Source organism: Neomonachus schauinslandi, chromosome X (genome assembly GCF_002201575.2).
Source record: "Neomonachus schauinslandi chromosome X, ASM220157v2, whole genome shotgun sequence".
Classification (NCBI taxonomy): Eukaryota; Metazoa; Chordata; class Mammalia; order Carnivora; family Phocidae; genus Neomonachus; species Neomonachus schauinslandi.
In genome coordinates this window covers 112,756,953-112,776,340 of record NC_058419.1, presented here as the reverse complement: position 1 = coordinate 112,776,340, position 19,388 = coordinate 112,756,953, and the positions used below count along the sequence as shown (strand labels likewise).

Sequence of the window (19,388 nt, the reverse complement as noted above, 5' to 3'; positions counted from 1 at the left end):
CCTGTTTCAAGCTACCAGTGGCCCGCAGAGTTCCTGCCCACGCAGCAGCCAGCAGCCCTGAGCCCGTGTGAGCTGACTGACTCCATCGCCCACCGGATGGCTGGGAGCCTTTGTTTCCGCCACTCCCCAAGAGGCTCTGGCATGCTTGTGCCCGTGATCCACTCCAGCATCAGTGTCAGCAAACCTTCCACCATTATTCTAGACTTTTTTTTGCTCATGTTGTTTTGAAATGAAGCACGTTGAAAATACACTGCTTTTTCCAAACTCAGAGTGCGCCATCTCATACAAAGATTATGAGATGGACCCGCTAAAATATAAGTGCCCATTTACATATTATTGTGAAGTGAAAGTTTAGTTTGGAACCATTCTGAAAATCTTATTTGGTATACAGATGAGCTATATTAGGGAAAACTCACTTTTTCCTAGCCTTTTGCTCACCCTCCCAAGGGGGAAAGAGAAATGGAAAATGCCAAGGATGTTTCTGTATCATTGCTTTCTCTGCCCCCAGAACACCGGAGCCGGAGTGATCGCCGGGAGCAGAGAGCTACTGTCCCCCTTTCGGTGGCGGCTCCTCCACTGCCAGCCTATCCCCCAGCTCACAGCCAGAGGAGGCGCGAAGTTAAGGACCGGCACTTCTTAACGGTGAGCTTGGTGGCCAGCCAGCAGCCCTGGCCTTGCTCATCGGGAAGCATGAGTGGGTCTTGGGAGTCCATTTCCTTCCTCCTGGTGGAGGAGGCTGGGCCACCTAAGAGAGCAAGTCGTGGGCATTTGAGAGTGACTGGATTTTTTTACCCCTTTCACTCATGCGTCTTTGGGGGAATAGGGTGGGAATACAGAGGTGGTTTTTTTTTTTTTTAGTTAATTGGTTGTACAGTGCAGCAAAGCAATAATAATTAAGGACTCTGAAATTGGGGGAAAATTTTGCTTCAAACACTAGTTTTTCTGTATACAAGCTGAAAGATTTAGGGCAGCTTACTTCTTTGTGCTCAGTCCCCTCATCTGTAATATGGGGATATCAATAGCACCGAGCTCATACAGTTTGAGGGGTAAACGAGATAAGGCATGGAAAGAATGTAGCACAGTGCCTGGCACGGACTTAGACCTCAATAAATGTTCACTGTTACTGGTCAGGTGATGGTGTAGATGACTCGGTGGGGTGGATTGGGGAAAAAAAACTTACCCGATGTGAAAAATCGCCACTTGAAGATGAGCCATGTCATCCTTTTATGCTTCCCCTTTTTCTATAAGGAAGGCCAGTGCTGCAGGGTAACCAGTTACCCAAGTGTCCTCCTCAGCTGGTGATTTCAGCTTTACCTGGGTGGGTGTGGCTGCAACTCAGCCCAAGCCCCCAAGGATGACTCACAGATGAAGCTGAGCCCAGCTCACAACACCTACAAACATCATCACTACAAGTGTGCTTTCGAAGGCCTTGGTGGGGATAGGTGAGCATTTTGTGCCTCTGAGGAGGGCATCGTTGAAGTGAGGGGCTATGACTTCTGTGACCAAATCAGCCCATATGGCTGCTGGAATGGCTGGATCCCTGCTCCCTTGTCAGTACAATTTGAGGCCCCAAATCTAAAGAAGTTACAAGTGTGGGTCCAAGGTGAGGTTTTTACTTGAAATTAAGTTTCTATGTATAGTAATAAACCCTGCGCCCTTATGGCTTTTACAATACGCAAAACAGATGCAAAATATTTGGACTGCAGGATGCCAAACATCCAGCTGAGAACAGACTTCATCTAAATGAATCTGCATGTTATTACACAGCCAGCTAAAACAGTGAGTGATATTGACCAATACATAGATATTTTTCTTACTTGTGGCTGCACCATGGGCTCCATGTCCTTCAGGCTCATCGAGTCTCCTCTGTGCCGTGTCACACTCAACTATGTTGCTGCAGTCCCAGGGATAAGAAAGGAAGGTGAGAGACTCTTAGGGCTTTCTGGGTCTTTATATAGAGCAGTTACACATGCTAGTGATTTGTCATAAAAGCTCCTGCTCAACAAAAGTTTTATTAAGCTCAAATCTGCTTGCTAAAGCATTTGCTTTTTTAATGAGGCATTTTCTGCATAAAAATGCTAAAAATATTTTTCCATTCATTATAACATGTTTTGTGGCTCATTAAGTTGTTTTTTTCAGGGGGGCGGGTGGGAGAGAATAATGTTGAGCATTTACAGAAATGACATAAAAATAACACCATTTGTCATAATCTGCATAATTTTTAATAACGTCTAAATACCAAAGTAAGGCTATAGGAAAAAGCCTAAAATAATGAACAACAATGAGGGTGCTTCATTTACCCAACGAACATCAATAAGAGGAGGAGTCTAGAGCACACTTATATAAACCAGAAAGTGTACCCATCTCAAATGATAATACTTAAGATCTCCCCAATTATTTAGAAATACTGTTTCATTTATTTGATTAAGTTTGGGTCACCAAGTTCATTGGAAGATTTTCCATTCAAGTTATATCCCTCAGACCTGGAGGTGACTCCGAATAGAACACAGTTCTATGCATTAAGCTTACAAGGGCCGTATATTGCTGCCAGAGAAAAGGCTGCAGGTACAGGGACAGGAAATTTGCAACCATACTGCTGGACATTTTCTTAAGACAGCAACAGAAAAAAGCATTCATAATGAGATTCTGATACACAATCTTCCACAACTCTGCAAACTGTCATACTGTAGTCTGGTCAGTAAGGGTACAGACTGTGAAGTCAAACTGCCTGGATTTGACTATCAGCTGTAACATTTATTAGCTGTGTGACCCTGAACAAGTTAATCATTTCAGTGTCTCAGGGATAACAGTGATAGTACCTCAAGTTTGAAACAAAGACTGAATGTGTTAATACATGTAAATAGTACCTAATGCATAATAAGCACTCAATATGTATGCGACATTATCATCATCATTGTTAATAGCCAATCAAGTTCATGAAGTATCAGTGATATAGTAATAAGATTATGGGTCTAACTAGGTTTAAATCCCAGCTCTACAATTTCTTTGGTTGCATGATTTTGAAAAAGTTTTATCTTTGAGTCCCAGTTTCTTTATCTGTGAAATGGGGATAATAACTTCAATTTTACAAGGTTGTTAAGAAGACTTAAAACAGGGTTATGTAAATACAATTAAATCGTGTGTGTATGAAAAAGTGCCTAGTATAGTGCCTAAAACACACAAATATCTGAATCTATATTCATAATCACTTATAATCAAACTCTTACCATCAAATGAAAAGCCTATAACATATACTCACATATAAGACTAGAGGAAGTATAAGTTGTTACACTCTTTCTAGAGGGCAATTTCCCAATATTTATCAAACTGTAAGATATTAAATTTTGCTAAGTGAAATAAGTCAGACAAATACCATGATTTCACTTGTATGTGGAATCTAAAAAACCAAAACAAATGAGCAAACAAAAGCAGAAAGAGACCCAAAAATACAGAGAACAAACTGATGGTTGCCAGAGGGGAGGGGAAGAGGAGATGGGCAAAATGGGTGAAGGGCAGTCATGGAATGAATAAGTCATGGGGATAAAAGGTACAGCATAGGGACTATAGTCATTGGTATTGTAATAGCCTTGGATGGTGACAGATGGGAGCTACACTTGCGGTGAGCACAGCATACTGTAGCATAGATTTGTCACATCACTGTTGTACACCTGAAACTAAGGTGACACTGTGTCTCAATTCTACTTAAATAAAAAATGTGGCCAAAAAAAAAACTTATAAGATGGGGCGCCTGGCTGGCTCAGTTGGTGGAGCATGCGTCTCTCAGTCTCGGGGCTGTGGGTTTGAGCCTCACATTGGGTGTGGAGACTACTTAAAAAAATAAAATCTTTACCAAAAAAAACCCCTATAAGATATTCATACCCTTTGATCCAGCAATTCTGTGTCTAGGAATTTACCCCAAGGCAATGCAAAGATTTATTCACCAGGATGTTCACTGAACTAGGAAAAATAGTTACAAATATCTTAAATATCCAACAGCAGGTACTTAATGAATTCTGATATATTCATAGGATAGACTACAGTATCAAAAATAGTGGTACTAAAGAATATTCAATGACATGGAAAATGTATATATTTTATCAGAGATTTTTAAGTAGTGTATAAAATTGGGTATGGTATGAGCTCAAAAATATCTATGAGTGTATGTGTGAGTATATATACATACATGCATAGGAAAAAAGGCTGGAAGGCTATATACCTGTGGTTCCCAGACTGTGTGCTGAGGTCCTCCAGGGCACTGCAGTGAAATCCTAAGGGTGCACTGGTATATTTTAAATTTTCAAGAGGTACAGTGTCCTGTTTATATCTGGTGATGACTCCAAAGTAGCCTCATAGCTCTTGCAAGTGGAAAGAGGGGATGCTTGATTTCTTGACATGTAATTTAAATCAGAAGTTCTCCAAGAGGAACACAAAGGAAACTGACCAGCCAATTTAGCTTAAAACCCACCATCAGCTGAAAATTCAAGGTCTCTCTCACAATTTTAAAGTCCATCTGGGAATCTTCTTCCTTCAAGGGTAGCAAAGGAGATGATCTCAGGCCCAGATGGTTTTCCAGAGGAATTCTAAACCTCCCAAGTCCAGAGAATCCCAATGCTCTATAAATTGTTTGAGAGCACTGAAAATAAAATAGAACTTCCCCATTTCTTTTATGAACATTTTATGAAGGTTTGACACCTAAACCTGATAAAGAATGGAAGGAAGGGAGGGAGGGGGAGGGAATATAGACCAGTATCACTCAGGTTATTAATGCGGAAATAATAAATTAAATGTGAGCAAACAATACCACATTAAGAAAATAATATACCATGACTAAATGGGATTTATTCTAGGAATAGAAGGTTGGTTCAATATTAAGAAATCTATTAGTATCATATACCATATTTAAAGGAAAAAAACCCCCATATGATTATCTCTGTAGATGCCAGAGAGGCCTTAAATAAAATTCAACACCTATTCTTTATAAAAAGACTTGAGAAAATAGGAATTGAGTGGTACTTCATTAACATGATAAAATATACATATCTTAGCCCTAAAGCCAGTCTCTTAAAGGGGAAACACTAGAGGCATTTCCACTAAAATCAGGAACAAGGCAAAGATGCTCACTATCTCTGCTACTAATTAATATTATACTAGAGAGATTAATCAATGCAATTGCACAAAATCAATTACAGGCGTAAGATTTGATAAGGAAGAAGTAAAGCTATATCTAGTTGCAGATGATATGATACTATAGGATTTTCCTGGTAGAGAATCAATGATAAAACTAACTCAAACACTAAAAGAATTCAGTAAGGTAGCAGGATACAAACACACAAAAATCAATAGCCTTCATTTACACAAATGATAGCCAATTAAAAGACCTAGTAGTAGAGAAAACTCCATTTACAGCAATAACAAATAAGATTAAATACTTAGGAATTAATTTACCAGAATGTGCAAAACCTGTATGAGAAAAACTATAAAGCATTCCTAAAAAACACAAAATTAGATTTTCTCAAATGGAAGGATGTCCCCTATTCTTAGAAAGAATGATTCAGCATTATAAGTAGGTAAGTTCTAAGTTAATTTATAAATTTAGCACAATCTCAGTAAAAAAATACCAATAAGCTTTCTTTTAAATGGAGTTAGACCCATTGATACTAAAGTTTTTATGGAAAAACAAACATACAAGAACAGCCAGGAAAACATTGACAAAGGAAACGAATAAGGGGTAAGTAGCTCTACCAGGCATTAAAATATCTTTAAAGCGTTTATAATTACAAAAGTGTGGTACTAATATATGAATAGAAAAATACACCAGTAGAAAAAAAGAAAAAGAAAAATATGCCACTAGAAAAGAATACAAAGTCCAGAAATCAACCCGAATATATATGAAAACATAATCTATGATAAAGGCAGTATCCCAAAACACTGAGGCAAAAGATGGGAATTTTTTAAATGATGTTGGAACAACTGGGTAGCCACTTGGTAAAAGAAAAAAATTTCATCAGAGTTTCTCAACCTCGGCATTACATTTTGAGTCCGATAATTCTTTGCTGTGGGGGCTGTCCTGTGCACTGTGCTATGTTTAGCAGCATGCTTGGCCCCTACCCAAGAGATGCGAGGAGCACTCTTCCCCCTAGTTTTTTTTTTTTTTTTTGACAACCCAAAATGTCTCCAGACACTGCCCCAAATATCCCCTGGGGAGACAAAATTGCCCCTGGTTGAGAACCATGTAATTAGATCCGTACCTCACACCAAACGCAAGATTAAGCTCCTAATGGATCAGGGACCTAAACAAAAAATGAAACCATACAAGTACTAGAGGAAAATAGGGGTGAATTATTCTTTAACCTCAGTCTATGAAAAGGCTTTCTAACTCTGATTCAAAATACAGAGGCAGTAAAAGATAAGATTGATAAATCTGAAGAGTAAATACTTTTGTATGCTCAAACACCATAAAGTCAAAAGATAAGCAAGAATTGGGAGAAAATATGTGCAATATATACCACAGACAAAGGACTAATATCACTAAGTAGATAAATACCTCTTCAAAATTGAGGGACAAAGAAAGGAACAAAACCCTGGTAGAAAAATGGGGGAAAAGCCTTGAACAGACAATCCAGAAAACACATAAAAATGTTGCTTAAACTTAAGAAAAACTGTTCAAACTCATAATTAGAGAAATGCAAACAACATTTATGTTGAGAAATCATTTATCACCTAATTAGATTGGCAAAAATTAAACAATATGACAACATAGTCTGGTGAAACTGGGGGGAAACAGGCACTCACAAACATTGCTAGTGAGAATGCAAACTTGGTACAACCTATCCGGAGGGGAATTTGGTGATACCTAACAAAACTACGTATACACTTACTTTTCGCCCTAGCAATCCCACTAAACATACACCTCCAATAACACAAAAAGATTAATCATTGCAGTGTTGCTTAAAAATCACAAGATATTATAAACAACCAAAAGCCTATATGTAGATGGATATATTTACGAGATATTTATCTATGAGTGATATTAGCCCTTTTTCTGTGGCACATGTGCCTGTATTGATGGAATAAACTACAGGACATCCATACAATGGAGTACTGTGCAGCTGTAAAAAAAAAAAATGAGGAAGATCTTTATGAACTAATAAGGAGTGATTTCCAGGACATATTCTTAAGTGAAAAAAGCAAAGCCCATGGTTCCAGCACAAGATGGCAATGTAGGAAAGCCCTGAACTGACCTCCTCCATAGAACACACCAAATTGCCTATTAATAGAACAATTCCTCCTGAAGAAGAACTGAGGACTGACTGAACAGCTTCTGAGCAACCAAAGATGGAGAGAACAGCAAGAGAGATAGAGTAACAAAGGAAACCCCTACACTCACACTGTGAACAGCAGTGGGGAGGGATAGTACTGAGGAACTGGGAACAGATCCCTCTGTCCTTGGGCACAGAAAAAAAAAGTCACAGTTTTAAAGAGCAAGTAGCATATAAAAGACACAACACTAGAACTCTGCAAGCAGTGGAGGAGCTGTGGGAATGTTCTCCAGGTCAGAGCAACTGGAGAACAACACAGTTTATGTTCCCACGTCACCTTAAAAGCCTAGAATGGAACAGGGTCCAGACTCCATAACAGGTGGATCCGCTCCTCACAGGGAGCTTGCAACTTCAGCAAGCCAAGGGTCCACAAGCCCATACCAGCCTCAGTTGTGCCAAAGCACAGAAAAAAAAAAAAAAAAAAGCCAAGTTTACAAGGGCCGAATAGCTGTGTGAACACTCTCTTCCCCTCCACCTTAAAAGCCCAGACAGGAACAGGATCTAGATGCTGTAAGTGGTGGGTCTGGATGCCATAACTGGCAAGTCTGGTCATCACCAGGAGCTTTTGACCTCTGCAAGACCACACCAACCTTGGTCACAATGGGACACAGAAAAAAAAAAAAAAAAGCCATAGTTTAAAAGGGCAGAAGAACAGCTGGAATGCTCTCTCTCCCTCCACCCTAAAAGCCCAGACCAGAACAGGGTTTGGCTCACAGTGAGCTTACAACTTCAGCTACCCTAGAATCCACAAGCCCACAATAGCTCACAACTACCCTATGGTGCTGGGGCACAGAAAATAAGCCATGTTTTTGTTTTTAATTGAAAAAATTATTTTATTTTTAAATTTGTCTTGTTTGGTTTTTATTTTTGTTCTTTGTGTTCCTCTTCTTTTAAAAAAATGTTTTAATTTTATTATTTTTTTCTTCTTTCTATAAAAAGCCACAGTTTAGGGGCGCCTAGGTGGCTCAGTCGTTAAGCGTCTGCCTTCGGCTCAGGTCATGATCCCAGGGTCCTGGGATCGAGCCCTGCATCAGGCTCCCTGCTCCGCGGGAAGCCTGCTTCTCCCTCTCCCACTCCCCCTGCTTGTGTTCCCTCTCTCACTGTCTCTCTCTCTCTCTCTGTCAAATAAATAAATAAACCTTTATAAAAAAAAAAAAGCCACAGTTTAAAAGAGTAACTAACACATAGAGCCACAGTTCCAGCCAGCCAGCAAAAGTCACCAAACACACACAGTCTACAGAGAGGACAACATTCACAAGACCACTCCTTCAAGTTTAGGAGAAGTAGCTTTTCTGCCTAATTCATAGAAACACCAAAAGTTGAGCAAAATGGGGAGAGGAATATGCTCCAAAAGAGAGAAAAAGATAAAAACCTCAGAAAAAAGACCTAAATGAAACAGAGATAAGCAATATGCCTAATAAAGAATTTAAAATAATGATAATCAGTGGGCTGGAGAAAAAAGTGGAAGAATTCAATAAGCCCTTCAATAAAGGGATAGAAAATACTAAAAAGAATCCATCAGAGTTGAAGAATACAACTGAAATAAAAAACACTGGATAGAGTCAATAGTAGATTAGAGGATACAGAAGAATGTATCAGCAATCTGGAAGACAGCATAATGGAAAGCACACAAACTGAACAGCAAAAAGAGAAAAGAATTTTTTAAAAAAATAATTTACCTGAGAGAGAGAGCACAAGCTGGAGGGGAGGAGCAGAGGGAGAGGGAGAAGCAGACTCCCCACTGAGCAGGGAGCCCAACACGGGGCTCGATCCCAGGACCCTGGGAACATGACCTGAGCCGTAGGCAGACACTTAACCAACTGAGCCACCCATGCGCCCCAAGAAAAGAATTTTTTTTTAAATGAGGCTAGATTAAGAGATCTCTTGGACAATATCAAGTGAACATTCACGATATAGGGGTCCCAAAAGAGAGAGAGAAAGGTGTAGAAAACTTATTTGAAGAAATAATAACTGAAAACTTCCCTAACCTAGGGAAGGAAACAGATATCCACGCCCAAGAAGCACAGAATTCCAAACACAATGAAGCCTAGAGGTCCACACCATGGCATACAATAATTAAAATGTGAAAGTTAAAGAGAGAATTTTAAAAGCAGCAAGAGAGAAACAAAAAGTTACCTACAAGGGAAAACCTATAAGGCTGTCAGCTGATTTCTCAGCAGATACTTTGCAGGCCAAAAGGGAGTGCATGATATATTTAAAGTTCTTGAAAGGAAAAAACCTGCAACCAAGAATACTTTACTGGCAAGGTTACCATTCAGATTTGAAGGTGAGTTAAAGTTTCCCAGACAAATGAAAGATAAAGGAGTTTATCACCACTAAATGAGTCTCACAAGAAATGTTAAAGGGACTTAAGTGGAAAAGAAATAGTTATAATTAGACATAAAAATTATGAATAGAAAAATGTAAAATATGACAACATACATTAAGTGTGGAGAAGGGAGTAAAAAGGGAAGAGAAATTAAGGTTTCTTTTCTTTTCCTGTTTTTATTAGATTGTATTTGAACTTAAATGACCAAACCTCATGATAACCACAAACCCAAAACCTATGATAGATAATACAAAGAATAGAAAGCCAAACATAACACTATAGAACCTCATCAAACACAAAGAGAGCAAGAGAAGAAGGAACAACAAAGAACTACAAAAACAACCAGAGAACAGATTTAAAAATGGCAATAAGTACATACCTATCAATAATTACTTTAAATGTAAATGGCCTAAATGTTGCAATCAAAAGATGTAGGGTGGCAGAATAGATTAAAAAAGACCCATGTAGATTTCCAGGAAAGATGGTGGAATAGGAGGATCCTGGGCTCGTCTGTCCCCCACACACAACTAGAAAACACCCACATCAGTGTAAATAAGCCAGAAAACAACTAGAAGACTGACAGAACATTCTCTCACAGCTAAATGTAGAGAAGAGGCCACATCAAAGAGGATGGGAAGGGCTGAGTTGCAGTGCGGAGCCAAAGAAACTGGCAGGACTGTCCACAGGAGGGAGGGACGCTGCAAGCACAAAGAAGGGAGAGGAGAGAACCCTGCACCAGGCACCCTAGGCACAGGGACTGCACTGCAAAAATGAATCCCCATAACATGTGGCTTTGAAGGCCAGAGGGGCCTGGCTTTGCAAGTTTTTACAGTCAGTAGGGCTTAACACCTGGAACTTTAAAAATCAGCAGCTTCAGCCCTGCAGGAGCTGGGAAGGTCACGGGGAACTGAGTCCCCACCCTTAAAGAGACAGCATAACAAACAGCCCCACTGAGATACAGCACAGAAGCAATAGTTTGAAAATTGCCTGAGATATACTGGAAGGAGATTTATTTACTAATTTCAAAGCATGTGCTGGAGGGGCAGGGAACTTGGGAGACTTCTCTAAGAACAAAATAGTTAGTGGGTGCCCTTTCCCTCCCCTGCCCCCCACCTAGATACATGGGACACCTGCAGGAACAACCACAGCGCAACACTCTCCACCTAGCTTGCTAACAGCTTGCGTCTGGCCCCCATGCTCTTCTGCGGATCTCCTCCAATCCAGCAGGATTCCACAGGTGTTTTCCTGGGCACCTGCAGCTCCCCACCCACAGCAGACTGGCTCAAACCTCGCTGGCACCACACATCTGGCCCCTGCATTCTCCCTATAGACATGCCCCTTCCAATATGCCCTTGGCCAGAGCCCATCCAAAGCAGTGCCAAAGCCTGGCTGTGTGCAAGCAGCCCCAACAGGAGCCAGCGCCACTCCAAAGTGACTCCTGGGGAAAATAACCACACACACCAGTATGACTGTGGCCCCAGCAATGGGCCGGGGGCAGACATCAGGTCTGACTGCAGGCCCTGCCCACCAATGAAATCTTCTCAGGGCACAACATAGGGAAAGTGACCTGCAGTTTGATGCTACCACAGCTCTGGCAAAAGCCTGATCTAACTCAAGCCCAAGTGGCCCCAGACTGGCCCACTAACAACACAGTAACCAAACCCTGCCTACAACAGGCAAAAAGAGCCATTGGAGACAAATGGACTGAAGGCAAATACAGCACAGCCACAACAGTAGGACCCATGCAACACATATAGGAGACCACCCCTGAAGCGCCAGGTTCTGGTGAACAGGAATGTTGCACTGCAGGGCACTATAGGACCTCTTCTTCATAAGGCCACTACTTTCAAGAACAGGACACATGGCTGACTTTCCTAACATGGAAAAACAAAACACAGAGAGTTAGACAAAATGAGAAGACCCAGGAATACATCCTGAATGAAAGAAAAGGACAAAACTGAAGCAAGAGAGCTAAACAAAACAGAGATAAGTAATATGCCTGATACAGAATTTAAAGTAATTGTCATAAAGATTCTTAGTGGACTTGAGAAAAGAGTGGAGGACCTCAGAGAGACCCTCAACAAAGAGATAGAAAACAAAAAAGAACCAATCATAAATGAAGAACTCAATAACTGAAATTAAAAATATGCTAGATAGAATAAATGGTAGACTAGAGAAAGCAGAACAGATCAGTGACCTGGAGGACAGAGTAATGGAAAGCAATCAAGCGGAATAGTAGAGAGAAAAAAGAATAAAAAATGAAAATACATTAAGGGAACCCAGTGACACCATCGAGCCTAGTAATATTAACATTAGAGGGGTCCCAGAAGGAGAAGAGAGAAAAGGGGGCAGAATACTTATTTGAAGAAATAATAGCTGAAAACTTCCCAAATCTAGGGAAGAAAACAGAAATCCAGATCCAGGAGGCACAGAGGGCCCCCAACAAAATCAACCCAAGGAGGTCCACACCAAGACATAGTAATTAAAATGGCAGAAAGTAGTGATGAAAAGAGAATTTTAAAAACAGCAAGAGAAAAGAAAACAGTTACATACAAGGGAAACCCCAAAAGGCTATCAGCTGATTTTTCAGCAAAAACTTTGTGGGCCAGAAGGGAGTGACATTGTATACTCAAAGTGTTGAAAGAAAAAAACCTGCAGCCAAAAATACTCTGTCCAGCAAGGCTATCATTCAGACTAAAAGGAGAGACAGAGTTTCCCAGACAAACAATAGTTAAAGGAAACCATGACCACTAAACCAGCCCTATACAAAATGTCAAGGGGGACTCAACAGTGGAAACGAAAGACCATAAGAGTAAAAAAAAAAAAAAAGTAGGTCATTTTTTTTTTAACTTAGCAATCTATTGTGGGCATCATATATATTGAACATTGAAATGACCTTGAAAACATTATGCCAAGTGAAAGAAGCCAGAAACAAAAGGCCACATTTTATGCTTCTCTTCTTATGAAATGTCCAGAATAAGCAAACCCAGAGACAGAAAATAACTACTGGTTGCCAGGGTATGGAAGGTGGGAAAGTGAGAAGTGTGGGGATTCTTTGTGAGGTGATGGACATATTTTGAAATTAGAGAGTGATGATGGTTGTACATTGTGAATACAGTAAAACCACCAAATTAATAAAATGGATTTCATTATAGGATTTTAATAAAGATTTTTAAAAAGAGGAAAAAAAAGGTAGGAAGCACAAAAGTAGTAAAAATAAGTGTATCTATAAAAATCAGTCAAGGGATTCACAAAATAAAAAGAAGTAAAGTATGATACCATTTACCCAAAATGTTGGGGGGAGGAGAGTAAAGAATGGGTTCAAACTTAGGTGACTATCAACTCAATATAGAGTGCTATATGCAGAAGATGTTGTATACAAACCTAATGGTAACCACAAATGGAAAACCAGTAATAGATATGTAAAAAATGAAGACAAAGGAATCCAAGAATATTACTAAAGAAAGCCAACAAATCACGTGTGAAGACAGCATGAAAGGAGCAGAGAAGAACTACAAAAACAACCATAAAACAAAGTAGCAAAATTGCAATAAGCACACACCTGTCAATAATTACTTTGACTGTGAATGTACTAAATGCTCCAATCAAAAGAAATAGGGTGACGGAATGGAAGCAAGACCACCTATATGCTGCCTACAAGAGACTCATTTCAGACCTAAAACCATATATAGATTGAAAGTGAAGGGATGGAAGCAAGACCACCTATATGCTGCCTACAAGAGACTCATTTCAGACCTAAAACCATATGTAGATTGAAAGTGAAGGGATGGAAAAGCATTTATCATACAAATGGAAGTGAAAAGAAAGCCAGGGTAGCAATACTAATATCGGACAAAATAGACTTTAAAACAAAGACTATAACAAGAGACAAAGAAGGACACTATAAATCATAAAGGGAACAATCCAACAAGAAGATATAATAATTGTAAATATTTCTGCACCCAACATGGTAGCACCCTAATACATAAAGCAGCTAATAACAAACATAAAGCAAATAATTGATAGTAATACAATAATAGTAAGGGACTTTAACACCACACTTACATAAATGGATAGATCATCCAAACAGAAAATGAACAAGGAAACAGTGGCTTTGAATGACACATTGGACCAAATGAATCTAGCAGATATATTCAGAACATTCCATCCTAAAACAGCATAATACACATTCTTTTAAGTGCACATGGAACATTCTCCAGAATAGATAACATGTTAGGCCACATAACAAGTGTCAACAAATTCAGAGAGACTGAAGTCATACCATGCATCTTTTTTGACCACAATGCTATGAAACTAGAAATCAACTATAAGAAAAAATCTGGAAAGAACACAAATACATGAAGGTTAAATAACATGCTACTAACCAATGATGGGGTCAACCAAAAAGTCAAAGAGGAAATAAAAAAATACATGGAGACAAATGAAAATGAAAACACAACAGTACAAAATCTTTGGGATGCAGAAAAAGCTGTTCTAAGAGGGAAGTGTATACCAATACAGGCCTACATAAAGAAGCAAGAAAAATCTCAACAACCTAACCTTACACCTAAAGGAGCTAGAAAAAGAACAAACAAAACCCAAAATCAGTAGAAGGAAGGAGATAATAAACATCAGAACGGAAATAAACAAAATAGAAACTAAAAAAAATAATAATCACTGTAACCAGGAGCTGGTTCTTTGAAAAGATCAACAAAATTGATAAACCTTTAGCCAGACTCATCAAAAAAAAAGGGGGGGGGGACTCAAATAAACAAAATCAGAAATAAAAAAGGAGAAATAACAACCAACACCAAAGAAATACAAAGAACTAAAGGAGAATATTATGAAAAAGTATTCACCAACAAATTGGACAACCTAAAAAAAAATGGATAAATTCCTAGAAACATATAACCTTCCAAAACTGAATCAGGAAGAAACAGAAAACTGAACAGACTGATTATCAGCAATGAAATTGAGTGTGTAATCAAAAAACTCCTAACAAACCAAAGTCCAGCATCAGATGGTTTCACAGGTGAAGTCTACCAAACATTTAAAGAAGAGTTAATACCTATTCTTCTCAAACTAGTCCAAAAAATAGAGGAGGAAGGAAAGCTTCCTGATTTATTCTATGAGGCCAGTATTACCCTGATACCAAAACCAGATAAAGACACTACAAAAAAAGAGAACTACAGGCCAATATCTCTGATTAACATAGATGCAAAAATACTTAACAAAGTATTAGGAAACAGAATCCAACAATACATTAAAAAAATCATTCACTATGATCAAGTGGGATTTATTCTAGGGATGCATGGATGGCTCACTATTTATAAATCAATATGATACATCTCATCAACAAGAGAAAGGAAAAAAACCTTATGATCATTTCAATAGATGCATAAAAAGCATCTGACAAACTATAACATCCATTCATGATAAAAACCTCAACAAAGTAGGTTTAGAGGGAACATACTTAAACATAAAAAAAGCCATATATGAAAAACCCACAGCTAGCATCATATGCAATGGGAAAAAAACTGAGAGCTATTCCCTCAAGGTCAGGAATAAGACAAGAATGTCCACCCTCACCAATGTTATTCAAAATAGTACTGGAAGTCCTAGCCACAGCAATCAGACAACAAGAAGAAATAAAAGGCATCCAAATTGGTAAGGAAGAAATAAAACTTGCATGATTTACAGATGACATGACACTATATACAGAAAACCTGAAAGACTCCACCAAAAAACTACTAGAACTGATAAGTAAATTCAGTAAGGTTTCAGGATACAAAATCAATATACAGAAATCCACTGCATTTCTATACACTGATAATGAAGTAGCAGAACGAGAAATTAAGAAAACAGTCCCATTTACAATTGCACCAAAAATAATAAAATCCCTAGGAATAAACTCAACTAAGGAGGTAAAAGAGCCGTGCTCTGAAAACTATAAAGCATTAATGAAAGAAAGTGAAGACGATACAAATGAAGATATTCCATCCCCATGAACTGGAAGAACAAACGCTGTTAAAATGTCTATACTATCCAAAGCAATCTACAGATTTAATGCAAATCCCTATCAAACTGCCAGAAGCTTTTCTTCACAAAACTAGAACAAATAATCCTAAAACTTGTATGGAACCACAAAAGACCCCAAATAGTCAAAAGCAATCCTAAAAAAGAACAGAACTGGGGCGCCTTGGTGGCTCAGTCATTAAGCATCTGCCTTCGGCTCAGGTCATGATCCCAGGGTCCTGGGATACAGCCCCGCATCGGGCTCCCTGCTCGGCAGGAAGCCTGCTTCTCCCTCTCCCACTCCCCCTGCTTGTGTTCCCTCTCTCGCTGTCTCTCTCTCTGTCAAATAAATAAATAAAATCTTAAAAAAAAAAAAACAGAACTAGAGGTATCACAATCCCAGATTTCAAGATATACTACAAAACTATAGTAATCAAAACAGTATGGTACTGCCACAAAAAAAGATAGATAACAGAACAGAGAGCCCAGAAATAAACAGACGATTATATGGCCAATTAATCTTCAACAAAAGAGGCAAGAATATGCAATGGGAAAAAGACAGTCTCTTCAACAAATAGTGCTGGAAAACTGGACAGCTACATGTAAAAGAATGACACTGGACCATTTTCTTAAACCATACACAAAAATAAACTCAAGGGATTAAGGACCTAAATATGAGACCTGAAACCATAAATACTGTAAAAGAGAGGACAGGCAGTAATTTCTCTGACACCGGCCATAGGAACATTTTTCTAGATTTGTCTCCTGAGGCAAGGGAAACAATAAACTATTTGGACCACCTCAAAATAAAAAGCTTCTGCACAGCAAAGGAAACACTCAACAAAACTAAAAGACAACCCACTGAAGATATTTGTAAATGGCATATCCAATAAAGGGCTAGTATCCAAAATATATGAAAAACTTATATAACTCAAAACCAAAAAATAAACAATCCAATTAAAAATGAGCAGAAGACCTGAACAGACATTTCTCCAAAGCAGACATACTGATGGCCAACACAGGAAAAGATGTGCAACATCACTAATCATCAGGGAAATGCAAATCAAAACCACAATCACCTTATACCTGTCAGAATGTCTTAAAATAAAAGACAAGAAATAACAAGTGTTGGCAAGGATGTGGAGAAAAAGGAACCCTTGTGCACTGTTGGGAATGCAAACTGGTGCAGTCACTGTGAAAAACAGTATGGAGGTTCCTCTAAAAATTAAATTAGAATTACCATATAATCCAGTAATTCCACTACTGGGTATTTACCCAAAGAATACAAAAATACTAATTCGAAAAAATATATGCACCCCTATGTTTACTGCAGCATGATGTACAATGGCCAAATTATGGAAGCAACCAATTGTCTGATAGACAAATGGATAAAGAAGAGGTGGTATATATATACATTACTCAGCTATAAAAAAGAATGAAATCTTGCCATTTGCAACAACATGGATAGATCTAGAGGATATAATGTCAAGTAAAATAAATCAGAGAAAGACAAATACCATATGATTTCACTCATATGCGGAATTTAAGAAACAAAACAAACGAACAAAGAAAAAAGAGACAAACCAAAAAACAAAATCTTAACTATAGAGAACAAGCTGATGGTTACCAGAAGGGAGGTGGAGGGGGGTGAAGGGGATTAAAGAGTGCACTTGTCATGCACTTGTCATGATGAGCAGCACTGAGTAGTGTATGGAATTGCTGAATCACTATATTGTACACCTGAAACTAATATAACATTGTATGTTAACTATACTGGAATTAAAATAAATTTAAAATTAAATTTAAAAAGGGGCACCTGGATGGCTCAGTCGTTAAGCATCTGCCTTCAGCTCAGGTCATGATCCCGGGGTCCTGGGATCGAGCCCCGCATCAGGCTCCCTGCTCCATGGGAAGCCTGCTTCTCCCTCTCCCACTCCCCCTGCTTGTGTTCCCTCTCTCGCTGTGTCTCTCTCTGTCAAATAAATAAATAAAATCTTTTTTAAAAATTAAATAAAAAAAATAAAAATAAAAACAGCATACATAGTAAAAAAACACAAGATCCATCTATATGGAATATCACACAGCCACAAAAAAGGATGGCATCATGCCACTTGAGACAGTATGGATGGACCTACAGGATATTATGCTAAGTGAAATAAGACTAAGAAAGACAAATGCCATATGATTCCACTCATAAGGGGAATCTAAAAAATAACACCAATAAATGAATTAACAAAAAGCAGAATCAGACCTATAAGTACAGAGAACAAACTGATGGTTGCCGGAGGGGAGGGCTGTGGGGGATTGGGCAAAATGGGTGAAGAGGAGAGGAAGATACAGGCTTCCAGTTATGGAATGAGTAAGTCATAAGAATAAAAGGGACAGCCTAAGGAACACAGTCAATGATACTGTAATAGCAATATAATAATATGATGGTAGCTACACTTGTGAACATAGCATAATGTATAGACTTGTCATATCACTAAGTTGGTGTCAACTATACTCAAATAAAAAATTTAAACATAAAGTTAAATATCTTTTTTAAAAAAGAGGCAAAGCCCAAAAGAATGTCTATTGTATGCTACCCTTCATGTTAGGAAAAAGGATATAGAAGAAAATATACAGGTATTCACTTACTTGTGTAAAAGAAATAGTCTTTAAAGAAAGAGTCAATTCTGCTATAACACAATATATTCATCCCTAAAAATCTCCACACTATGCAAAATTCCACAATAAAAACCAGAAGGTTTATGGGGAACACAAGGTACAACACTCAATAAACTTTTTCTATCACACACACACACAACACACACACACAACACACACACACACACACAGGAACCTAATAAAAAAAAGCAGTAACACAATTTTAGACATTAAATAGTTAAGAAATATAATACAATAAACATATCACTTTACCTAGAAAAAGCCCTTAAGTTTGCTTGTGGAATGGGGATCAGGATGGCTGTAGCTTGTGAATTGGTGCGAAGGGGTGGAAGGTTGTAACCCCAGGTGTGGATGAGTGTGGCTTCTAAGACACGGGTGAACCAGGGGAACTCAGAGATGTCTGAAGTATGTGCATTTTACGTATTCTTACCCAGCTCAGGTCAGCTGGGTGCATGTTCTGGATTCACCTAGAATTTCTCATGTGTGAAACTGTCCATAAGCAAACATGAAATTCGCATGAAGCTCAAACCGTTCTCTAAGATATATCAATCACATTGGCACAAACCTGCTTTTACAAAACAAGCGTTATTGCAAAACTGTACAGGAAGGACAAATCAGAAACTAATGAGATTGTTTTACCAACAGGGGTTAAGTGGCAAGAGACTAGAAAGAATGGGGGATGGGAAGGAGATAGTAGAGTCGAGGAAGTGGCTCTTCTCTGAGTATATTTTTTGGGTAGGTCTAACTCTTAGAACCCAGGTAAGTTTTTACATACCAGCTCCCCCAATAAATAAATAATATGAACCAGAATGTGAGGAGAACCCAAAATGAAAAGCAAACAGTAACAAATAAACCTAACTATATTCAAATGAGTATCATAATCACACTGAAGGAGGTGGGAAAGAAAATAGCTAAACCTAAGTAACTCTGGAAAGAAGTGTTTTTGTTTTGTTTCATTTTAACCAAGAATATTTATTGATGGATTGATGAATATAATTTTAAACAGAACAATAAGGCACAACCATGCATTCAAACAGTTTTCAAACACCAAAAGAGGG

At 38.6% G+C, this 19,388-nt stretch overlaps 1 protein-coding gene across 2 annotated transcripts in view; it reads left to right on the top strand.

The window, feature by feature from the left end:
- NHS (NHS actin remodeling regulator) overlaps positions 1–19,388 on the top strand; it is a 346,305-nt gene that overhangs the window by 297,750 nt on the left and 29,167 nt on the right. For both annotated transcript variants that reach the window (XM_044911563.1, XM_021683785.2), the window contains exon 3: positions 509–642. In XM_044911563.1, coding sequence (XP_044767498.1) covers positions 509–642 — 134 coding nt within the window. The remainder of the gene's footprint in view (positions 1–508; positions 643–19,388) is intronic.